This window comes from Bubalus kerabau, chromosome 3 (genome assembly GCF_029407905.1).
Source record: "Bubalus kerabau isolate K-KA32 ecotype Philippines breed swamp buffalo chromosome 3, PCC_UOA_SB_1v2, whole genome shotgun sequence".
In the NCBI taxonomy this organism is placed as follows: domain Eukaryota; kingdom Metazoa; phylum Chordata; class Mammalia; order Artiodactyla; family Bovidae; genus Bubalus; species Bubalus kerabau.
This window is the reverse complement of record NC_073626.1, coordinates 174,808,989-174,834,326: the sequence shown is the minus strand read 5'-3', so window position 1 is coordinate 174,834,326 and position 25,338 is coordinate 174,808,989. Positions and strand designations below refer to the sequence as shown.

The following is a 25,338-nucleotide window of genomic DNA, read 5'->3' as shown; positions in this document are numbered from 1 at the left end:
GGTTAACAGTGACAGAGAAGTTTGGCACTGGAAGCTCCTTAAATACTCACTTACTGTCTGAGAGTCAGTAAATTAGGGGCATGAGAGTAACTGATTCAAACAGTCACCAAGTAAATTACTGCCAGATTTGGAAACTCACATCAGGTCTCATGAATCTTTTAATTTTTCTGCTATACCATGTATGAACATTCATTTCTAAGACCATTATTCTAGACAGAGCCAAAACCAAGGAGTAGCTCAATTCTGACAAATTTATAAGATGAGATAAAATTAAATATGCTGTGATTTTGATGGCATGTCTCCTCTCTCCTTTCATTACAAGTTCTAGTCAGATTCCTTTGTCCCTTACTTAAAACTAGATTGGCAAAACTAGAAAGTTGTTTTTGCAACAGGGAATGTGTACCGGAAAGCATAACAAACACTTGGTATCGCTTGGTGATTAAGCAGAATAGGTACATTTCTTCATCTAGGAAGACTCCTCTGTTCCCCAACTTCCAACCATGCAACATTCACTGGGATTTCTGAAGAGCCAGTGGAACTGACACCCCTTCCCTCCTTGGAAGCATATTTCTAACAGTGAGTATAATGCAGAAAGGGGTAAATACAGCTTAACAGGAAAACTGCACAGCTGCCTCTAGAGGGCATCCGACTGACTCCAGCTAATTCTTCAGTCTGACTACACAGTCCAAGACAATCTTGGCTTTGCTTTCTGTCATGCTAGGAGTCGTGGGTTTATAGATGAATGGCACCCCACTCCAGTACTTTTGCCTGGAAATCCCATGGACAGAGGAGCCTGGGAGGCTGCAGTCCGTGGGGTCACAAAGAGTCGGACACGACTGAGCGACTTCACTTCCTTCCAGTCTGGTTAGAATACCATCTTTCTTCCCTAGGATTAGGAAAGTTCAGATTTATAGACTGTTAAAGATGTAGTGGTCTGTTTCAATCAAACACTTGGCTCTGGAGGACTATCCAAGCCAAGGAAAATGAGAGGAGCTGAATTACGACAGAAATTTTTATTTATTAAAATGTGTCCTTCAGTAATATGTTAGCATACATACAATATACACACATACATCTGTACACTCTTTGACACACCTCACAGATTGCCACCATAAGTTTAACCAATAAATTAAAACTAAAAAAGGGCTGGGGGGGGTGAGGGAGATGTGGGGATGCATGGAACTAAGGGCAAAATTTCCATGTTTCATCTGGTAAGAAACTGCAAATTTCTCAGAATTTCCCTGGGGAAAACCTGTGACCAGAGAATCTCTGAAATAAAAGTACAGAAATCCCTGCCCCCCAAAAAGATTCCAAAAGATGCAGTTACAAGTGTGCTTCTCAAAACAGGAGCATTCATTCCACTTCATACTCTGGCTTCTGCATCTTCTGGCCTCAAGATAGTCTTGCCCTCAGCTGGGGCAGAGAGGTTCATATGGGCACTTGGGCTTGGTGCACCGGGGGCTCTGGGTGTTGAGGGGCAGGCTGCGGCTTGGGAGCGAGGGGAGCCACACTCATCTGAGGTGATGTCTGGCACATCATCTGACTGTGTATCAGAGCTCTCAAGGTCACTGCGGATGCTCTCGGGCTGGGCCAGGCTGATGTCCCAAGGTTTGCTGGCCAGGCAGTCTTTCTGTTCACAGCTTTGGTGTTTGTAGGGGGGGTCCTCTTCGCCGTTGCCACTGCTGCCGGAACCACCACCGCCGCCTTCTTCTTCATTCTCTGCCATCTGTGCATGAACATGGAGTGAGTCCTCTGTACTGCTGCCACTCACTAGCTGATAGTGACTTGGTTTGGCTTCAATGTCCACTTGGATTTCCATATTGTTGCATTCTCTGTGGAGACAAAATCCACTTTGCTGAATCATGCATGGGTCATGCTACACCTGTTGGTAAAAGCAGTTTGTGGGTTCAGGATTAGAAAGTCCAAAAAAATAGGTAAATAGTAGACTAGAGCTCACTTTTAGAGAAAATAAAATTTAATCTAGTACTCAAATAAGATGGAGAAGAACAATGAGATCTCCTTGCTGATTTAAAATATGCACAACAAACATCTCTGACAATTTATTTCTTTTAAAATTGTTATTGGAGTATAGCTGATTTACAATGTTGCATTAGTTTCTGCTGTACTGCAAAGTGAATCAGTTATACCTATACACATAGCCACTCTTTTTAAAGATTCTTTCCCCACATAGGTCATTACAGAATATTGAGAAGAGTTTCCTGTGCTATATATCCTTATTAGTTATTCTGCCAATTTCTTTAAACAACTAAAAATGAGCTTCCAAAATTCAAGTAAGGATCAGAACCTCACACTATCTTCCTCAAAGTATGAAAGTGAAAGAGTCACAGCTTTTTACTTCTCTGCTACAATGAGAAGAAACCAGAATCTCTCCAGTAGGGAGTGCTGTAATCACACCATACCAGATACACTAGCTTCTCAAAAACAGAGAAATAGGCTACAGGAGCCACATCAAGCAAGGATCAACGTAAGAGCAGAAACCATAGAGCCATAGACATCAGTGAATACCCGTCTAGCCTGTTAGGTTCCATGTGAATAATTACACTGTTGCAACAGCCAAAAAAAAAAAAAAGGAAGAAAAAAACCTCTAAAAATCAAGTGCTAACAAGAAGAATCAATCAAGAGATGCCAAACACTCCCATACCAAGAATGTGATCAATGAATTCACAGGGTATACACACCATGTATCCCACTGTATGGTACATAGAGCCCTAACATGAGGCATTGAGCTTCTAAGGCCAAAACTCAACCAAAAAATGCAACTTCTCCTAGGCATCTGACTGTTCACATACCTGTCCTGCGGGTTGTAGGAACTGATTATGGAACCGGCCATGGCACGAGTGCTTGCGTTGTCACTAATTGCACCAAGACTGGCTGTGTCTTTGGGGAAAATTTCCTTTTGGACATCGGCTTGGACTTCTAACCTGTGTAAAGAGGGGACGTTTAAGTTAATATGAGACCTGGGTATTCCAAGACAGTCTGCTTCCTGGCACATACCTCTTACATTATTCTCTTGCAAATTGAGTTGATCTGATCTTCTCCAAATGCCAAAGAGCTCAAAGAAATGCCCACACATTTTCTCTCTTAAAGTTATCTTTTGAAATCGTCCCCTCCTTTCCATCCCCACTGCTACTGCTTAACTTCAGGCTCTCAACAGCTCCCGCGTGGGTAACTGCAATTGTGCTGTCTCCAGTAGCCGTAAGTTCAAGTCAAAACAACTTTCAGATCAGTGCCAAAGTGGATAATAACCTAATCACTCTAACAGCCCCTCTCTTGGCTCCCTCTTGCCATTGGGCATTTAAGGTCTACCTGATCTGCCTCCAAGCTCTGTTTCCAGTTCCACCTCTTACCACAGATCCTAAATCCTAATCACATTGGATTTTTTCCCCTTACACACCTATACACATTGTATACCTCTCTGACTTTGCATATGCTAGTCCCTCTCTTTGAAGTTTCCTTTCTCTATGTGACAAATTCATACTCAGTTCTTAACAACAAAGGAACCATTATCTCCCTTCCTTCTTCCGTCAAACCACTTTCTGCAAAGTGCTCCACAGCAACTACCTATTTATTAAATCAATTTACACATCTCTTTCACACTCAGTTGTGAGCTCCAAGAGCAGAGGCCACATCTCATTTACACTTTACCCTCCATGTCTTGCATGTACTAGGAACTTAAACATTCAGCTTAAAGGACACATAAGAGTCAACCTCCATCAATGGCAGCAAACTTTCCCAATGGTGTCTCAGAGGACCCATAGCTTTCCTATCTTGGCTCCAATATCATTTGGTTGCACATTTAAGTATTTCCTCATAATGGGTTTCACAGTCAAACCCATCTGACTCATTCACTTCCTATAAAAGGCTTTCACAGAACTGGAACAGCTGGCCTGGCTAAGCTGCAGTTTCAGCAAGTCAGTCCCCAATTATGTCTGCTTATTTACAGGGGTGTTGGTTTTAAGAAAGCACAGCAGTGAATTCTCCAGCATGTGGAGGCGGGATCCCCTAACAAGAGAGAACCAGAGTCAGGAGACACCAACAGGTCAGCAGCAGCCTACAGCTGCACATTCAGTCAACCTCCATCCTGCTGTCTGAGTCTCTGCTCTGCTCCTCCAGCCTTAGATGCCCTTCAGGAATGTGCCATAGTCCGGGAAAATGAGGCAGTGCAGTGGAAAGTGCATTGAGTCAGAGACCTGGGTCCTAGTTTCAGCTCTGCCATAGATCACTGTCAGAACTGGAAGAGGCCTTTCACAAAGGCCATCTCCTTGGGTGGTTCCTGGAAGCTGGTCTGTGCAATAGCTATGCTAGAATCAGCTGGGGAGAATTTTCAAAACAGAGATTCCTAGGTCCCACTCTGGGAGATTCTAATTTATTAATTCTGGGATAGGGCACTGCAATCTATTTTTAAAAGGCTCCCAAGTGAGTGACACGCATTCAGGTGTGGGATCCAGCCCATCTGCCAACTGTTGCTTGACCTCCTAATAGCCAATTGGTCCTCTGGTCTCACTTCAAATACTTCCAGAGGTACAGAGCTCAGTATCTACTGATATAATCCATTCCTTCTTTGGACTTTATACAGATTTTTCCTACAGTCACTGTAATGAAACAAAATTTGTTTCCCTCTAGCCTCTGCCGAATCATCTTAATCTATCTCTTGGCATGAGGCAGAAGTCTTAATCCTTCTTTCCACTTCAAGGCCCTTCGGATACCTGAAAGTAAGCATCTCCTCTACCTCTGTACCTTGTTCTGTATCACCTTTACCCCTCCTCAGGCCTCTCTTCTCCAGTGCATTCAAACAACTGCTTCTCACGTAACATCTGCTATGTTCCTCTGAAAGTGTTCTGTTTTATCTACCTGGTGAAACAACCAACCAAGTCACAACCATTTTAGTCATAAAGACTTACATATTCTGAACACAAGTTTATAGAATTGATTTTTCTTTACAAATGGGAATCAGAACAGGAAGGTTATAAGGATCACAGTACCAATAAGCCAACAAGATACAGCATAAATGCTGTTGAACTAAAAGCCAGTGACAAGCCTAATGGAGGGCACAGTCTTGGGAATTCTATAAAAATGCATGCTTCCCCTTCCTAAAAAAGGCAGCCTAACACAGTAGAGGGAGGATCTGAAGTCAAGATTATTCTTTATATGGAGTCACTATGATACAGTGGGAAGAAAAACACAGAATTTTTATGTTGTGTCACTCAACCTTTTTAGCCTGTTTCTAATTGCAAAAGTTAAAAAAAAAAACCCAAAACCCCATTGATGATTAAATTAAAATGAGATGCTATATGAGACATGCCTGGTACAGAGAAATGGCTCAACATGGTATGTTACTTCTCATAATTCCAACTAGTTCTGTCAGAAATCGCTTACCTGCTGTATTTTCCCTTGCCACTGGAAAGAATGCCACCACTCAGTGTGCCCCCTGAGAGGGCTGCAAAGCTGGCTGTTTCACTGTATGGACCTTGCATAACACTGAGTCCATCTGTAGGGCTTCCACTGGTGCTCAGTACACTAGTTAGACCTTCAATGCTACTTTCCCCAATGCTGGGATTCTTGAGGGCTCGCCAGGCATCTGCCACTGGGGATGGAACCAAACATCACAATTGAAGATAGCAAAACATCAAAACAGGGTCTGGCATCTTCTTGCAATGACTCTTTAGAGTAGAGAACAGTCATGTAGAAAAATACTCATTTATTCACTTAATGAATGGCATCTACATGCAGCCACCACATATCAGGTATTTTAACATATGCTCACATTTAATTTTCCCAAGAAATAGGGACTAGTAACCCCAATTTTAGATGAGGAAATGAAAGCTTAGAACTAAATGCCTTGTCTATGGTCAGTCACACAAGACTACCATGTGATTCTGAGTCCTCTATTCTTTCCATTATGCTACAGATGCCACCTAATCAAACATAAATATTTCCAAATACATTTAGGTCATGTGCTGATTCTAGCAGGAAGTTTGAAAAATCTCTGGGGATCTCTGTGTCTCAGGCTAGTTAATACGGTAAAGTGGAAATAATATCAAAGCATAAGTCAGAAGACCTGCTACAGTTCCAGCTCTTCAGAAGTTCTTAAACCCATTTAACAGATGTTGAGACAAAGGCATAAAGAAGTTCCAGTTAATCGGGGATAATAACAGCCCCAGTCCTCTCTCTTCAGAGCTGTTGTAAAAACCAAGTGAAATAATAACTGTGTAAAGTCTTCTGAAAATTATAAAGTATTGTACAGATATAAGACTTTATTATACTTATATAATTTACTATTACCAGCATACTTAAGAGTTACTTGGAGTACCTGCCACACAGAGGCAAGTACCAGAGGAATTAACCTAATAACTCTGGAACAAAGAAATTAAAAGCTAAAAATACTTTACCTCCTATAAAGCTCATTATCCAAAATAATCCAATGTCAATCTCTCTGTAAAATGTGCTGAATTTCACTGACTTTTATCTTGTGTCCCATAAATTCAAAGGGAAATGAAAATTCTTTTACCTGTGATTGGACCATCATCTTCATCAAACTCAATTTTCACTCCCTTTCCATTGGCTGTACTAACTCCACAGCCACCTCCTCGACAGAGAGAAATAGGCACAACCCCATAGACATAAGCCAGCATGATAGGGACGCCAATACCTGGGAAGAGAAGGAAACACGTCAGCAGGCCATCGGGTTGCAGCTGTCCTGAATTCTCCTTCCCATAGCTGAAGACAGACAAACCACTTTATAAAGGGTCGAAGAAAGAATATGACTGTGCTAAAGACGCAGCCTGGTCTAACAGAATGATGACTGGACTTGGAATCAGAAAGGCCTGGGTTAGCATCCTGGCTTCAATTTACCAGCCATTACAACCTTGGACATGTCTTTCTCGGGCTGCCAACGATCAATGCGTGCATAGGGCCCAGCACAGCACATGTATGTTGCTTTCATTTCCCCACTTCCCTTCATTGCTGAGATGCTAATCCCAGAACAAATTAATAATCAAACATGATATAAGTGACTGAGGGTTCAGGATCCCTGCCCCACCCCTGAGTGTTAATTCTAAAATCTTACTGCTGTGGAAGGCAGAAAGGCTTAGTTGTTAAGAGCCCAGACTCTGAAGTCAGACTGCCCTGATTCATGTCCCAGCTAACGGGACAACTTACTACACCTTCTGTCACAACTATGCTGTTGTGAGGATTAAATGAATTAATACAGGCAAAACCCTCAGACCTGCTCCTGGCAAATGGAGTTATCTTATTATTATTCTAAAACAAACCCTCATGCCTCCCCAAAATACTATGAGGCATTAAGTAAATCAAAATTTTGTTTTGTGGGTTTTATGGCAAGTGGAGAGGGAAGAGAAAAGGTGAAAACCTAGGCCTTAAAGTAATATCCTTTAATTCAACCTTTTTTTATGTGCCAGATGGAGTTCTAGGTACTAACTTAAGAATAAAAGATCCCAAACTCTGATACTTTAGCGTGGCTGATAATAATAATGAAAGTGAAGTGTTATTTGCTCAGTCATGTCCGACTCTTTGAGACCCCTTGGATGGTAGCTTTCTAGGCCCCTCTGTCCATGGAATTCTCTAGGCAAACATACTGGAGTGGGTTGCCATTCTGTTCTCCAGGAGATCTTCCCGATGTGAAGATCAAACCCAGGTCTCCTACATTGTGGGCAGGTTCTGTACCATCTGAGCCACCAGGGAAGCTTGATAATAATAACAATAACAGTACCTACAAGAGCTAACTCCCAAGGTGGGTCTGACATAAAAATGTAGGAGCCTCCAGCGGTGAAACATCTGGCCAGCTGGCTAAACTGTGAGGCCAGAAAGCTGATCGGAGTAGGTGGGGTGGGGTGGGGTGAGGTCAGGTGGGGGAGGGAGTCGTGGTCTTGGCTAGCTTCTTACCAACGCTAACCGCAGCAATGACAGGGGATGCAATGACCGACAAAGTCACTCCTCCTGTGATCGCCAAATTCCTCTTATGTTTGGAGGTTTTCCTTCCCTCATACCTGCTATGAATCTAAGAAGAAGAAAGAAAATACCTGTCAGTGAGTTAGGACATCAATCTTTTTGCTGGGGAGAAAAAGGTAAGTAAATATTCCCTTATAAGTTATCTGTATTAAAACATAGTCCCTCATCTCAAAGAGATTTCTTTCTCACATTTTAATTTAACTCAGACCAGGAAGGTATAGTTAAGTTGCTCAGTCGTGTCCGACTCTTTGTGACCCCATGGACTGTAGCCCACCAGGCTCCTCTGTCCATGGGATTCTCCAGGCAAGAATACTGGAGTGGGTTGCCATTTCCTTCTCCAGAGGATCTTCCTGACCCAGGGATTGAACCCAGGTCTCCCGCATTAAAGGCAGACGCTTTAACCTCTGAGCCACCAGGGAAGCCCCAGGAAGGTATAAACTAATATGAAAAAGTTAATACAAGAAGAGACAATGTAGGGGAGTGAAGTAAGCATTTCAACCTTTAAGTCACTGAGACAAACCAGGCCCAGGATGTTAATAAGAACTTTTAGATCTCTTGGGGGTTTATGAAAATCCATTTAAGAAATTAATGTTATTATTCAAGAACCAGTTGGCTTTTAGGCAGCTCTGAAATATAAGCTCCTCCCCATTTCCTTCAAAACTCTACCAACAGACCTGAAGATGGAACAGGGACAGAACTCAACATCTTACCTTCCTACCAACATAAACAGGAATGCCGATGACCATGGCAGGAATGGCAATGCCAGCAATGAGGGAAATCCCCACTGGAGCACCAATCAATGTGCCCAGCTGCCAAAGAATTTTCTTCTTACGGCTCCATGGCTTCTTGCCCCAGAATGTACAGCCAGAGGGGCTGCAGAGGAAATATGCCAAAGTTAATGTCAATATTACAAATGCTGCTATTGTTACCAGAGAGTTTGATAAGAGCAAGAGTTAATAGTTATAGAGGTTATAAGAAATGAATATATTGCATGAGGGGAAACTATTCAGAGTTCTGGCTCTTTAATTTTTTTGTAAAGGCAGGTCCCTAAACTTGAAACCTCTTTTCGATTCTTTTCTGCTGAACTCTATCCTCTCTAACCCACCAAAATGAACCTACTTCTTTGTGTGATACTACACAGGAACCTGTAAGTCTATACACTTGACATCTCATGTAAACATTTTGTATTCTGCAGTGAAGGAACTCTCTTTGATTTGCATAGTTTTCTTGGCTTATATAGATACTGAAAATCATGTTCCTGGGACAAGATATAAAAATATTTCATCACAGCCTTTACAGCAGTTTCATACCCTGAATTTGCCCACTTTTACACTTAGGCATTCTGAGTTCAGCCATTTTTGTTTACTCCCTTTGTGCTGTCTTTTCTACTAGACAGGGTAAGCAATTTTGAAAGTTAGGGGTCATGTTTTATGTACTCCTAGGTCTGTAATAACTGGTATACTGTAAGTACTCAAATGTTTGCTAAATTGGAAATGAAAGTGTTTCATCTACACAATGAATGTGAAATTTGTAAATATTACCTCCCTTCAGGACAATATTTCAATGACTACTACATCCAAGGGACTGTAAAAAGGTTAACATCAGCCTTAAGATTCATAATATAGCTTAACAAAATTAGACATGTAAATGAAGTAAAAGTCATAATGTTTATAAAGGAACATGTAAAGAATGTCAGCAAAGAAGAATGAGGCAGAAGCAGCTGGGGGAAGGCATCACAGATGGAATGGCATTTAAAGTGGCTCTTGAAGACTGGATAAGAACTGAACAGGTTGAGATAAAATGGGGTTGCTGGGAGGTGAGGTGATTAGAAGGCATTCCAGGCAAAGGAAAGAACATGAACGGTCAGGGAGCTAAGAGCACAGAAGAGACACAGATAATCTGGGATACAGTATTTATGAAAGCAAAATGGAAAAAGGTAGAAAGTATATTGGGGCCAGACTGTAAAAAAAACCTTAAAAACCATCCTAAGGAAGTTGAACTCTATCTGGAAGGTAAGGGAAAACAGTCACTGGAAGTTGCTGAGCTGGAGAAAAACATGATTGGAAGGGTGTTTCAGAGGAAGTTTTTATAGCTTCCTCACGCTGTAATGGCATCTGGTCCCATCACTTCATGGGAAATAGATGGGGAAACAGTGGAAACAGTGTCAGACTTTATTTTTTGGGGCTCCAAAATCACTGCAGATGGTGACTGCAGCCATGAAATTAAAAGACACTTACTCCTTGGAAGGAAAGTTATGACCAACCTAGATAGCATATTAAAAAGCAGAGACATTACTTTGCCAACAAAGGTCCATCTAGTCAAGGCTATGGTTTTTCCAGTAGTCATGCATGGATGTGAGAGTTGGACTGTGAAGAAAGCTGAGCGCCAAAGAATTGATGCTTTTGAGCTGTGGTGTTGGAGAAGACTCTTGAGAGTCCCTTGGACTGCACGGAGATCCAACCAGTCCATTCTGAAGGAGATCAGCCCTGGGTGTTCTTAGGAAGGAATGATGCTAAAGCTGAGACTCCAGTACTTTGGCCACCTCATGCGAAGAGATGACTCATTTGAAAAGACTCTGATGCTGGGAGGGATTGGGGGCAGGAAGAGAAGGGGACGACAGAGGATGAGATGGCTGGATGGCATCACCGACTTGATGGACGTGGGTTTGAGTGAATTCCAGGAGTTGGTGATGGACAGGGAGGCCTGGCATGCTGCAATTCATGGGGTAGCAAAGAGTCGGACACGACTGAGTGACTGAACTGAACTGAATGCTGTAATGAGAGGACAGATGATGTCTCTTTGACATCCTTTTCCCTCAATCAGTAAGAGACGAAGACTATAAATAAAAACAATGGACCTACTGTTTTTATGGTCTTGTTCTCTTACTGATTTACATAAAAGGATGTCAGAGGGAAGAGTGAGATGAACTGGGAGAGTAGGACTGACATATACACACTACTGTGTGCAAAGCAGAGAGCTAGTGAGAAACAGCAGTATAGCACAGGGAGCTCAGCTTGGTGCTCTGTGATGACCTAGAGGGGTGGGATGGTGGAGGCAGAAGGGAGGTTCAAGAGGGAGGAGATATAAGTATACATTTTAGCTGATTTATTTACTTCATTGTACAGCAAAGACTAACACATTGTAAAGCAATTATACTCCAAAAAAAAAAAAAGGACACTTTCTCATCTCACCTGAGGTAATGCAAATCTGAGATCTCTTTCATACAAAGCCAACAGAATTCACAGCCACACACTGCACAGGTCATATGATTACAGCTTCCATCATTCATCTTGATAATGTAAGCACTGCATCGTGGGCATGGCTTGATGTCATCTGCTGAGGGGAGGGAAGAAGAATGGGCAGAAAAATACCCCTATTTAAACCTAGTTTGGTTTTATTATTCCCAGGAGTATGCATAAGAAATGAGACAGTCAAGAATTTCTGACTGAGGATTCCAGATTGTGCAACCCACTTCGCTGGAAGGCTGGCTACGTCTAGACCTCAGGAAATTTCATAAAACGGATCCTGTCTCATATTAAGCTGCCTATCCCCCAAACTGGCATCTTCCATAGCACGTGAGCCACACTCTGAGCAAAGAGACTTCCCTAGAGAGAAAGATGGTTCCAAGAAAAATGGAATTTCAGCAGTCAATAGGCTGGCAAATTAAAAGCACAGTCCTACAGGAAGAACAGTCTGTAGCCTGCATTTGGCTTTAAGTCTTGAAAAATCTTAGTTCAGGAAACTCCTTTCACAGGTTCAACAAGTATTACTGTGGTTTGTTGTTAATACAATCCACAGCCTCTTGCCATGATACTTTAAAATTCAAAACCTAAAAACACTGTGTGTGCTAAGTAGCATACACCTGGTAATTTTCACAGCAAGCTAGGAACTAACCTATTAAAAACAAAAAGGAGATTAGGTTGTGCCAGGAAAAAGTGAATGGTAAATCTTTCCTACTAGCTTCTCCCAAATGACATCAGTGAAATAAAGCACATTTATAAAAGTTAGTAAGCCCACTGACATTTTAAAACAGGTTTCCTTTGACATGGCAAGGTTGAAACTGAATGTGTGATATTCCTTCTTTTAAGGTTAATCATTAATCCATACTAACATCACTTGCTTTCCTCAAATCTGTACCCTACTTCCAAAAACAGTGATGTACTTAAAGCTAGTAGGAAAACAGTATAGGTTTAATACTAAATGTCTTTCTGCTCATGATGAAAGGACTGAAAAAGCCCCTAGCAAAAGTACCTAACTGCTCTCCAATTTGAGACATATTACTAAGAAGGTAGAAACTACAGAATTCAGTTTTGCTTTATTCCAATTCACCTGGGTTGGACAGCCTATAAACGGCCAGAGAGAGAAGCTACATATTAAATATAGTATTGAGAGTATTATCAAATAGTTTCTGCTTTCTAATCCTTGAATCATACATTAAGGTAATCTCTCCCAACTTTGGGCTCACATTATGAAATATCAAATAAAGAGACAAATGAGACTACGCCAACTTATACCTGGTCCAGATTCTTGTCCATAACTGAGACCTGAAGTGTGCTTGGTGCGGACTCGCAATGTCTGTGCCCTCTGCTGACGGGCCATATCGCATGTCTGATTTGGATGCCATATTTGCTTGCAGTGGTAACAGAACTCAGTCTGGCAGCCTTCCCTCTCACAGGTCAGCTTTGGGCAGCTGGCACAGCCATAGGCAATAACTGCATACCTGGGTAAGGAAATAGGACAAGATATAAATAAGCTAAGACATTATGCATTGGTTCCAGTGGGATAACACTGTTTGGTGTACCCCACCAGTTCATATGGTATAGAGGAAAGAACACACATATGTGTAACATGCACGCATATTCTGTGTGAGAAAGTTCCAACCAGAGTTTGAACCCATGTCCCCTGCAGTGGAAGCACAGAGTCTTAACAACTGGACTTTCAGCCTGAATTCCTAGCATGTATTCAGTCATAATTTAAGCTGCTTTGGGAACAGTTTGTCATAGCAAGTTTCATAAATAAGGGTACAAAACTACTTCCTTTCGATGGTTTGCTATATTTAGAGAAATCAGAATTTGTTTAAAGGACAGAACATTTGTATAATAAAGAACAATAGAAAAAACTAAAGCAAGTATACTTTTAAAAAAACTGTGGTACAGTTCATGTACAATATTATATGTTTCAGGGGTACAACAATGATTCACAACTTTTAAGCTGTATTCCATTTATAGTTATAAAATTTTGGCTATATTCCCTGTGTTGTACTATGTATCCTTGTAACATTTTTATACATAGTAGTTTGTACCTCTTAATGCCCTGCCCCTATCCTGTCTGTCCCATATCCCTCCCCTCTCCCCCACGGGTAACCGCTAGTTTGTTCTCTATATCTGTGTGTCTGTTTTTTTAATAGTCACTAGTTTCTATATTTTTCTTTCTCCGGCTTATTTCATTTAGCATAATATCTTCTGGGTCCAACAATGTTGTTGAAAATGGCAAAATTTCATTTTTTATGGCTGAGTAGCATTCTATTGTATATGTACACCATATTTTTAAAATCCATTCATCTGTTGATGGACACTTACGTTGTTTTCATATCTTAAAAGTGAAAGTGAAAGTCACTCATTCATGTCCGACTCTTTGTGATCCCATGGACTATACAGTTCACAGAATTCTCCAGGTCAGAATACCAGAGTGGGTAGTCTTTCCCTTCTCCAGGGATCTTTCTAACCCAGGGGTCGAATTCAGGTCTCCTGCATTGCAGGCAAATTCTTTACCAGCTGAGCCACAAGGGAAACTCAAGAATACTGGAGTGGGTAGCCTATCCCTTTTCCAGCGGATCTTTCCAACCCAGGAATTGAACTGGGGTCTCCTGCATTGCAGGCAGATTCTTTACCAACTGGGCTTATATCTCGGCAACTGCATATCTTGGCAACTTTCATATTTTGGCAACAGCAAATAATGCTGTTATAAATGCTGCTATTAAGGTGCATGTATCTTTTTCAATTGGTGTTGGTTTTTTTTTTTTTTTTCCAGATAAATACCCAGGAATGGAATTGCTGGGTTCCAGGGGCTTCACAGGTGGCACTAGTGGTAAAGAACCTCCCTGCCAATGCAGGGAAACATAAGAGACACAGGCTCCCTGGATTGGGACGATCCCCTGGAGGAGGGCAGGACAACCCACTCCAGTATTCTTGCCGGAGAATCCCATAGACAGAGGAGCCTGGCAGGCTACAGTACACAGGGTTGCACAGAGTTGGACATGACTGAAGCAATTTAGCACGCATGCACACATGGTAATTCCATTTTGAATTTTTGGAGAAATCTCCATACTGTTTTTCATAATGGTGACACAATTTACATTGCCACCAATGGTGTATGAGGATTCCCTTTTCTCTGCATCCTTGCCAGCATTTGTTATTTGTGGCCGTGTTGATGACAGCCATTCTGATAGGTGTAGGTAACATCTCACTGATTTTATTTTGCATTTCTCTGATGATTAATGAATGATGCTAAGCATCTCTTCATGTGACTGTTGGTCATTTGTATGTCTTCTTTGGAAAAATGTCTATTCAAGTCTGCCCATTTTTCAACTGGACTGTTTGTTTTTGTTTTTTTGATGTTGATTTGTATGAGCTGCTTATATATTTTGGATATTAACTCCTTATCACTCATATCATTAGAAAATATTTTCTCTCATTCAGTAGGTTGTCTTTTTGTTTTGTCAATGGTTTCCTTTGTGGTACAGAAGCTTTTAAGTTTAATTAGGTCTCATTTATTTTTTTTAAGAAATACTTTTTAAAAAAATTACTTATTTTTTTTTGGCTGTGCTGAGTCTTTGTTGCTGTGCACAAGCTTTCTCTAGTTGCGGTGAGTAGAGGCTCCTCTTCACTGTGGTTCAGGGGCTTCTCACTGTGGCAGCTTCTTTTACTGCAGAGTACACTCTCCAGGGCATGGGCTTCAGGAGTTGTGGTATGCGGACTCAATAGATGCAGCTCATGGGCTCAAGAGCTTGGGCTCAGTAGTTGTAGCAAGTGGCCTTAGTTGCTCCCGGGCATGTGGAATTTTCCAGAACCAGGGATCGAACCCATGTCCCCTGCATTGGCAGCTAGATTCTTATCCACTGTACCACCAGGGAAGTCCAAGAGTCATTAATTTTTGCTATTGCCTCTGCTTTAGGAGACAGATGAAAAAAAAAATATTGCTACAATTTATGTCAAACAGTGTTCTGCCTATATTTTCTTCTGGGAATTTTATGATTTCAATACTTTTTCATTTTTAGGTTTCACAGTGAAGTTGACCTGATGACAGACTGAGAGACAATTGAAAGCTCATTTTATCTTTCCATAATTTTTTCCAACTTGCATGTACACTTTGAAATATCTTCTTTCTGGACAGGTTCCAGAATCCAAGAATACCACTCATCAGTCTTATTAATCAACATGGAATATGGCGATTATTTCCTCCTAATCCCTTCTGATAAAATATTCTTAGTTATGAAACACAATTCAGAATCTATCAGCACCAACCAGCATTAACTGCTTCTTACAATTCATGTTTATTTAGCAAGAATTATTTTCCTACAAACAATCCAATGTATTTACAACTATTAGCCTTTCTACCTCTAAAAATCTCAACTAAATGCACAGTCTACCCTAGTAAGTGGATGCATTTAAAATAAGAATTTTTTAAAAAAAGTAATTTAAATAAACGAAGAAGGGAAGACAGCAGTAGTGAAAGTTCAAACAGTTTTTAAACAAGTCAATGATTGCAGGCTTGGTGTTGTCATCCCCTATTCCATGCTCTCCTCCAATAGCCAAAGACCTCAAACAACTTAAACAAAAGAACAGTAGCATTTTCTTAGATCTATTTTACAGTTTGCTTATTTGATTGTACACTAGATATTTATGACAGCAACTTAAGTTCCAGGCTTATCATAGATTCTGCAAGTTGATTTGAGAATGACACTGAAAATATCAATGACAAGGATTCATCTATGTTACATAATACAGGCTGTATTAAAATGCTTTTCAAAAAGAGCAAAGTGAGTTCAATGTATAAATGCAAATGATTCATATCCTGTAGGAGTTCTGAGCAAATTTATCCCACCTAGTTGCAAAATAACTACTAAAGATAAACAACATTTTTCCTGAAGAAAGTGATTTGCTTGCTATTTTGTGTTAAATAAGAAAGGTACTAGGTGATCTCAGAAAAAAGTATTAAGTCAACTTCAGACAAGACAATACAAATTAGACAGATTGCCAGTCAGGAAGCCTTTGAACATTTTATGATACATCTCTACCTCACATAGTGGCAGTAATATTTATTAACAGATTTTTCTCTTTTTTTTTTAAAGAACATTTGATAGGACTGACAATATCAATTTTGGGTGTGGAATTTTGAAGGAAGTAAAATAACCTCAAATACTCATGAACCTACAGCAACCTATTATTGTGACACAGAATTACTCAGGGCACGAGACTTGGCATTCCGGTTTTTGGGTGCCTGGTCTAGGCTCTTTGCCCCTGACTCATACTGCATGACACTGAGCTAATTAAAATCTCCAAACTTTAGATTCTATGCCTAAAATGGAAGTATAGGTGCTTGCCACTTTCAAGTGTAACTAAACATGTTTTAAAACTGCATTTCAGATCTTGCCCTGAAAGTTACAGTATAAATACACAGCACATGTTGTCGTACTTACTGGCCTTTGCATATTCTATTCCTTTCTGCCTTGAAATGCCCTTTGCTTACTTCTTGCCCTGGCAAATACTAATCCGTTTAAGAACCAGCTCAAATGTCATCCTTTCTATAAAATCCACTTAACCTCTCCAGGCAGTTGGTTGCCCACTTCCTATCTGTGCATAATTACTTCACAATACTTAACACATTATACAGTAAATATCTGTTTATATGTATGCTTCTCCCAACCAGACTAGGCAAGAAAAAATACCAACCATTTTTTAATTTCCAGGATCTAGCACACTGATTCATGCTTAAAACACCTGTTTTGAAGGAATGATATAGAGACCCTCTCCTCTTTGGGTTTTTTATTTTACCCAGGTCTCTTCTCTTGGGCCATTACATTTCCCTAAAGCAATCTTTTAAACTTATCTATGTATCTATTGGCTTTCTATATGCCAATTACTATAACTTAATCCTAAAAAAAATTCGGAGAAGGCAATGGCACCCCACTCCAGTACACTTGCCTGGAAAATCCCATGGATGGAGGAGCCTGGTGGGCTGCAGTCCATGGGGTCGCTAGGAGTCAGATACTACTGAGCGACTTCACTTTCTCTTTTCACTTTCATGCATTGGAGAAGGAAATGGCAACCCACTCCAGTGTTCTTGCCTGGAGAATCCCAGGGACGGGGGAGCCTGGTGTGCTGCCATCTCTGGGGTCATACAGAGTCGGACACGACCGAAGTGACTTAGCAATCCTAAAATTCTGTATAAGCCCTTTTGAGGAGTAAATTCCTAAATTCTGAATAGGGCAATCTCCTACCCTAGGTAGTCAAAAAAAGAAAAGAAAAGAAAAAAAAACTATTTTGTTCTTTCTCTTCTCTGGCCTACATTGGCTCTCTCTCCTACTCTGCTTTCTTAGCTCAACAGAGCATTCAGGTTTGCTAATTAGAAGCTAAATGTAAGGTCTAGGAAATTACATGATGCCAAGAAAACAGAAGCATCCTTTCTCCCTCTTAAGTTCATACAACTTATTAATTTTGTCAATTTGCTATCTTCAGAAACATTATAATGTGACAGGTTAGACCATAATACCTTACTCTGGCCTGGGGGGATGGAAATCCTATTAGTATAAATTTGATTAAGTGCCAACAAATCCTGGTAGTTAAATAAATGTGTTCCTATATTATGTCTATACTTCACTGTTCCAGGCCATGTAACTTCTTTACAAACAGACTCTGAACATATATAAGGGTGGATGACACAGGCCAAGTGAGCCATACTATCCCTACCTTCCTTTTTACTGCCCTAGTTCAAAACCATGTCATCTCTTGAACAGACAACTGCAAGACCATCTGGTCTGCTTATTCCCTACTCCAAACCAAATTCCAATGCCAAAAGTTTATCTATCATAATGTTACTCCTTTGCTTAAAATCCTTCAAAAAAAAAAGAAAGAAAGAAAAAATTCCTTCAAATCTGTACTTCTTTGCATGGCATACTTAGACCTACCAATTTGAATCCAGTCTACCTTTTCAGATCAATCTCAAGTCACTTCCCAGATCATGCTCCCCACATTGCACATCCAGAGGCAAACCAAATTAGACCACAGACTTAATCCTGAATTTACATACCTCCACGCATTTGCTTGTAACATTTTGGTTTAAGACGCCTAATTTTCTCTACCCTCATCTTTGTGTGAAGTGAAGTGAAGTGAAGTCGCTCAGCCATATCCGACTCTTTGCGACCCCATGGATTGTAGCCTACTAGGGTCTTCCATCCATGGGATTCTCCAGACAAGAGTACTGGAGTGGGTTGCCATTTCCTTCTCCAGGGGATCTTCCTGATACAGGGATCAAACCCGGGTCTCCCACATTGTAGACACTTTTACCGTCTGAGCCACCATAAATTTCTACTCATATTCTTCAAGCCCTGATTAGGTATCACCTCCTCCATGAAGTCTTTAGTGACACAATCATGCAAAACCTTTCATTCATCTTCTAAGAACACTTGTATTTTCTTCAATATCTATTACACTGCATTTATAACTATATGTCTGTCTCCTCCACCAGGCCAAACACCCTGTCAAGAGGACCATGTCTAAGTCCTTTTTGCAATACTCAGACCTCACCTAAGGTTCAACACCATATGATTCCGAAAAGGACTGCTGATTACTTGTCTGTCCTCTTCTTGCCCACCCTTCTCTTATCTGTTTCTCCTCTCAAGACTGTGGTGTTTGTATTCTTTACCTCCATTATCAAAAATTTAACTACTCATCCCATTCTTCTGGGACCTAATTGAAAGACTTTGTTCAGAGTTGTAGAAAAAGTTGGAACATAGATATCTTAGTCTAGAGGAGCTCTCAATTTACTCAGAGCACAAGCTTTAGCGTTAAATAAGGACACTAACAGAAGACAGGCCAGAATAACTGTTAAAGGAGCTTAGAAAACTACAAACAACCAAAGTTTCAGGTCTGCTTTAAAGATATCATCAAAAAACAAAAACAAACATGTTTCCTGGTGATTTAAGTTTAGGGAAATTATATTTGATTGAAGATTTACCCTACATATTAGCATTAACAAGATTTACAGTGTATATGAGAATTGTTTAAAGGGTCTGAGGATCTCAGAAATAAGAGTTGCTTTATTTTGTTCAATCCAACATTTCCCAAGCTTATTCAATCCCAACACATTTTTCTTTTCAATAATGCCTATACCCTGAGAAATACTGATGTAGGTGAAAAATAGAAAATTAAGATCAAAAGATGGTTGGAAACCATAAAGGCTCTTAAATCATAAGGATAGATCATATAAATAATATGTTCTTAAAGACATAAGAAGTCATCTTATAGGTCAGGTATGAGCAGTTTTAAGCACGGGACTGATATAAAATGTTTGATTTTAGAATGAATACTTTGGCAAATACAAGAAAGATACATTGGGCTGGAAGATGATGTAAATGGTGGAGGGTGGGGTTGTAGGGGATACAGAGGTGCGAAAATGAAGCTAAAGAGCTAAATTAAGAGAAAAGATTCAAGAGAGCTTCAGAAAGGAAAAATCCTCCCTCACTGACTGAGAAATCTGTCTTGCTCAGGGAGCTTACTCTTCTCTCATAAATGTATTAGGGACAAACAGAAGCTTCCTGTTTTTAGGATAATTCAGTCCAGTTGTCTAGGAAGGCCAATAGACAATACTACCTTCTGGGAACAGGTATGCAGAGGGACTCTGCAGGAGACAAAGGCAGCAATGAGAGGCTGAAGTGGTGGACTGCACAAAGAATTTAGGTCAAGACAGTCTTATCTCCTATTCATCTGTACAGAAGATCTGCCCCCTGTATGCCAGGAAATATTCTGTTGTCTCCTTTGCCAAACCCTCAAGTCTTCTAGGACAAACCTAGACAGTGTATAGTCGAAAAAGGTCCCTATAGTCAAAGCTGTGGTTTTTCTAGTAGTCATGTATAGATGTGAGAGTTGGACCATAAAGAAACCCAAGCCCTGAAGATTTGATGCTTTCCAACTGTGGTGCTGGAGAAGACTCATGAGAGTCCCTCGGATAGTAAGGAGATCAAACCAATCAATCCCGAAGGAAATCAACTCTGAATATTCATTGGAAGGACTCGTGCTGAAGCTGAAGCTCCAATATTTTGGCCACCTGATGCAAAGAGTTGACTCAATGGAAAAGACCCTGATGCTGCAGAAGACTGAGGGCAAGAGAAAAAGGCGGGTGACAGAGGATGAGAAGGTTGGATAGCTTCACTGATTCAATGGACTTGAGTCTGAGCAAACTCAGGGAGCTAGTGAAGGACAGGGAAGCCTGGCGTGGTGCAGTTCATGGAGTCGCAAAGAGTTGGACATGATTTAGTGACTGAACAACAACAACAATCTAGAGCGTCTGAAAGGGTTTAAAGACAGGGCACTTGAGAGGAAAACATTACATGTTTACATGATTTGGAGGTTTCTGAAAAGACCCTGTGCTTAAGTAGAGACTCTAAAGGGTAGCAGATCAGTTGTACTATTTATCAACTGTGAGACACTGGGTCCCACACTTAAACTTCTCTGAACTGCCTTCTCCTTTATCAAATGAGTTTACCACCATCTACCTGCATAAAACTAAAGTGAAATTATTTGACTGAAGTTACAGTCTGAAGATTATAAAGGACTATAAAAATGTCAGTTATCTGTATTCTGAATGAATTTTATCTCATTTGAAAGCATGTTTTAAAGGTGATACTTGGTGGGAATTGCCTGGTGGTCCAGTGGTTAAGACTCAGCAGCTTTCACTGCTATGGCCTGGGGTTCGATCCCTGGTCTGAGAACTAAGATCCCACAAACTGTGCATGCACAGCAAAAAAAGAAAAGAAAGATTACATTCAGTAATATTGTACTTAATAATATTAATGTGAAAGTTTTCCCACAGAAATTGGTTTCCTTATTTATGAATATAATAAAATTGTATTCAAGTATAGGAAAAGAAAAATTCAAGACTCTTTTCCATGTTCCAAAAATATTCATAAACAAATAATCTTTTAACATATAGTGCTTTTATCATGAGTAATCACAGAGAAACTAGTGATCAGAACTCTGTAAGATCACTCATATGCTCCCCTCACCCCACCAAATAGACACACACACACACACAGAGTAAAGAACTTGATAAATTTGGCTGACAGAAACTTGATCTGTGGTCAGTAAGACGATCAGGTATGAAAAGAAATAACTGGGGTCTTAGGCTTCTCTTCTAGTTCTCATCCATGACTTATCTGACCCAAAAGAACAACAGTTTGATTAAAACAAAACAACTATTTTTCTCATGACATTAGAAAGAGATGGCAAAACCACTGGCCACATCCCCACCTATTTGAGAAGTGATAGAAATACAAAGTTACTCCCTGTTTATCTAATATCTTCATCTGAATTCTCAAAACATTCTGAAAATATCAATTAGGCCTCTCAAGTAAGGAAAAGATTAGGCCTATTTTAGATAAGAAAAATAAAAGTAGGTAAGAGGCAGTTAACAAGAAGAATCAGAAAAGAAACCAGATTCTAGCCTCTTTGGCTCTCTCAATGTTGTAGGCCACACTTGATGAAATGACCCAAACAGTAGCATCCCCAATAATGCTGATAAGCTTGTGCTTTCTAAAGCTTTGAGAGAAAAGAGTACTGGCCTTGGTTGGAATTAACACCAGTGTTCCAAGCCTGGTTCCACCACCCACTAGTTGTATGACCCTAAATAAGTCACTCAATTCATTTAAATTTCAGTTTCCTTATCTGTAAAACTAGATCAAATGTATCTTACAATGTTGCAAGGATCAAATTAAATTATGTATGCCTGGCACATGGATACTCAGATGCTAGTTTGCTTGCTCTCCCTACACTTCACCTTCTTTAAACCCACAGATTTAAAAGTTATTTTAAAATTGTTATAATTTAACTAATTAAAAAAAAACTCTGGATGATAATATGATAGTAATTCAATACTTGATTAATATAAAAATGGCCTAATACTTTAATAACTTCCAAGTCAGGAATGGTGTAGAGTTATCATCAAGATTGTAAGTTAATTCCTGTCCATTTTAATTGATGTGAGCAAAGACAGAGATTGACTCAGAGAAATAAACAAAAAGAGAACTTTCCCAGAAATAAAATGTCAGTGATGCCACATTTCTCAGTTAAAATTCAAGGAAATTCACATCTCAAAAAGGAGATAATATACTATTCCAAAATGAACCAAATAGTGTTCTCTTAAGTAAATATTCCCTTAGTTCAGAAAATAGATCAATACTGTCTGTAAAACTTCAATACCACATAAATTAACCTCTTAAGGCTAGGAAGACTACCAGATCTCCAGATAAAAGCAAACTTTTCCAAGGGCCTACAAGGTTTTTTTCTGATACTTATTATTAATAACTGAAAGTGAAAGTGACCTACCATAGACAAACACCTCAACCTTTGACCACAACATTTCAAAGTAATTTAGAAACCTCATCTCAGTGAGCTTAAATAACACATATTCTAAATAAGTTTGGCAGAATAGAAAAATAATAAGAAATTAACTCATCTTACCCCCCAGACATGGGCTTCCCTGGTGGCTCAGACGATAAAGCGCCCGCCTGCAATGTGGGAGACCCGGGTTCGATCCCAGGGTTGGGAAGATCCCCTGGAGAAGGAAATGGCAACCCACTCCAGTATTCTTGCCTGGAGAATCCCATGGACAGAGGACCCTGATAGGCTACAGTCCATGGGGTTGCAAAGAGTCTGACACGACTGAGCAACTTCACTTCACTTTCACTTTCACCCCCCTAGACACTCTATGACAGCTTCTTTTGAAGGAGACAAATAGCAGCATCATGGAAATCATAAAAGAGCCTTGATATATAGGCTATGATTAAAAGCCCTTAGTTCTTTTGAAAGAAAAGAACATACAGCTTTTTACTAGAAGTCCCTAGCCCCTTTCTGTCCTCAAAACATGACACGCAAGAATAAAATGATCCGGCCAAGGTCACAGAGCAGGTAATGACACACTCTGATGTCCCTCTTTCCTGCAGGCAACCATTTATGGGATGTTATTATTAACTTATTATTACTGACAGTAACACACAATCAGATTTTAAAAAGTAAATAGGGGCGGGAGGCGCCGGAGGTGGGAGGCGCCGGGCGTGGGGTGGGGTGGGGGGCTTTCCACTGAATTCTCTAGATGGCAAAATCTGGTGGTATTAAGTCTCTGCATCTACACAGTGCAACATCAAGAACTCAAGATCGGAGGAGCTGGGAAACCACATTTTCTCTTAATCATATCAATCTCTGGGCATCCTTAGTGCCCCCATTGCCTCTCTGGACAAAGAAAGGGTCTGTCCACTCCACACCCTGCCCAAGGCAGCAGTGTAAGGACCACTGGGGTGGCCACACAATAGCCGGGCACGGAAGACACACCACAATGCCCAGGTTGCCCCCCGAGCGCTGCCAGTGAGCTGTCCTTTCCCGCTACAGCCATTTCAGTCACCTGCATCCCAACTTTCAGCAGTGGTGGTCTCAGCAAGAGCACACCTTCTCCTGCAACGCTGCGAAGTTTGCCCCTAGTCAACTGGACACACCCCTCCAAAGCGCTGCCCTTTCAGAATGAATGATGTTCTTATTCCGTCCTTTGCCAGATATCCCCTCCCTATCCTCATTCAGAGATACCCGCTTCCTCTGGAGAGGGGCGTTCGCCGGACCAAAAACAGCCTCTCGCTGCCTCCTGACTTGATGGACAGCTCCCTTCTTACCCACTGCTCGACCCCCACCTCAAGTCCTCAGGCAGGGGTTGGGTACTGGGTGCGTTCACCTCACGCGTCTGGGCTTGCCAATGGTAACCGGTTACCAGCCCGCCGTAACTGCCGCCTGGCCTCCCTTCCTCTGGTCATCCCTCACCTCTCCCTCCACGCTGGGACACGGACACACACACACACACGGTGCGTGGAGGACCGCCCCTCACGGCCGGCCACACGCAGGGTCTAGCCTTCGGCCCCAGGTCCCGTCCGCCGCGGCCACCGCCCCAGGGCCACGCCCCCGCGCTCACCCGCAGTCCGGGGCTGGGCACCAGCGACAGTCGGGGTCCGAGGCCAGGTAGCGGCGCAGCATGAACTCCTCGTACTTGTGCATGAGCGGCGGGTCGGCGAGCAGCAGGCGTATGTCGTGCGGGTTGAGTCGCTCGCTGCACTCGGGGCAGCTGATGGGGACCCGGCTCTCGCTGATCTCCAGGCGCAGGTAGTGGCGGAGGCAGTCCCGGCACGAGCGGTGCGGACAGCTGAGGAGGCGCGGGGCCCGCTCCGGCGGCAGCCGCACCAGGCACAGCGGGCACTCCACCTCCTCCGGGCCCGAGCCACCGCCCTCCGCCGCCTCCTCATCGTCTAACCCGGGCCCCACTGTCGCCACGGCCTCCGCCTCGGCCTCGGCGGTCGGCTCGGCGGGCAGCGCCTCGGACGGCGAGGCTTGGGCCGGGGCGGGCGGCGGCGGCGCGGCCGGGGGCGGCGGCTCGGCCTGCTGCTTGGCTCGGGCGCGGCGGCCGCGGGCCGTGGAGGAGAAGACGCTGTGGAAGGTGAGGCGCCGGCGCCGGCCGCCGCTGCGGCACTTGGGGTCGGGCGCAGCCGCGTGTAGCGATGTAGAGCGCGGCGACTCGGAGTCTTTCTCAGAGCCCATGGTCCCCAGAGGCCGAGGGGCGAGGGGCGCCCAGCGCCACCACAGCTCCCGCCTCAGCGCCCCCACAGCCGGCGCCCCGGCCGCCGCCGCCTCAACCGCCCTCCCAGAGATAGAAACCGAGCAGTACCGACGAAGTGGTTATAAAGCCTCCGCCCCGCGCGCCGATGCCCACTGCGCAGGCGCTTCGCGGAGACACCTCACAACCCGCACCTCCCTTGCCGGGGGTGGGTGGGGGGGGTGGGCGCTGGGCGGGGCCGAGCGGGGTGGGGCGTGCTGGGCGTGCAGGGGCGGAGCCCCGCCTCCTCGGAGGGCAGGTGACTCCAGGGCCGCCATCTTGAGAAGACGGTAACTCAAATAGTTTACTTGGCCTTTTTTGTCAAGATCATCTCCCCTAGCCGCATCGAGCCTGCGGCAGAGTTTTCGGCTTGCTTTTCCTCGAGGTTGGGCCGACTGCTGCCTCCAGCAAATGATATTTCAGTTACTCCATCTGTAAAAAGCCGAT

At 42.3% G+C, this 25,338-nt stretch overlaps 2 protein-coding genes across 3 annotated transcripts in view; both read right to left on the bottom strand.

Annotated features, from left to right (window-relative positions):
* ZBTB8OS (zinc finger and BTB domain containing 8 opposite strand) overlaps positions 1-25,338 on the bottom strand; it is a 305,810-nt gene that overhangs the window by 256,493 nt on the left and 23,979 nt on the right. The window lies entirely within an intron of this gene.
* On the bottom strand, positions 999-24,936 carry RNF19B (ring finger protein 19B). Of its 2 annotated transcripts, none has more exons than XM_055573781.1 (9): positions 24,217-24,936; positions 12,504-12,709; positions 11,181-11,325; positions 8,700-8,862; positions 7,924-8,038; positions 6,530-6,670; positions 5,398-5,605; positions 2,811-2,942; positions 999-1,832 (listed from the first exon to the last, which is right to left on the bottom strand). In XM_055573781.1, the coding sequence occupies exons 1-9, from the start codon at positions 24,834-24,836 to the stop codon at positions 1,364-1,366; spliced, it is 2,199 nt and encodes a 732-aa protein (XP_055429756.1). In that variant the 5' UTR covers positions 24,837-24,936; the 3' UTR covers positions 999-1,363. The 2 variants fall into 2 exon arrangements, with proteins under 2 accessions (XP_055429756.1, XP_055429758.1); XM_055573783.1 differs by having other exon boundaries at positions 11,181-11,322.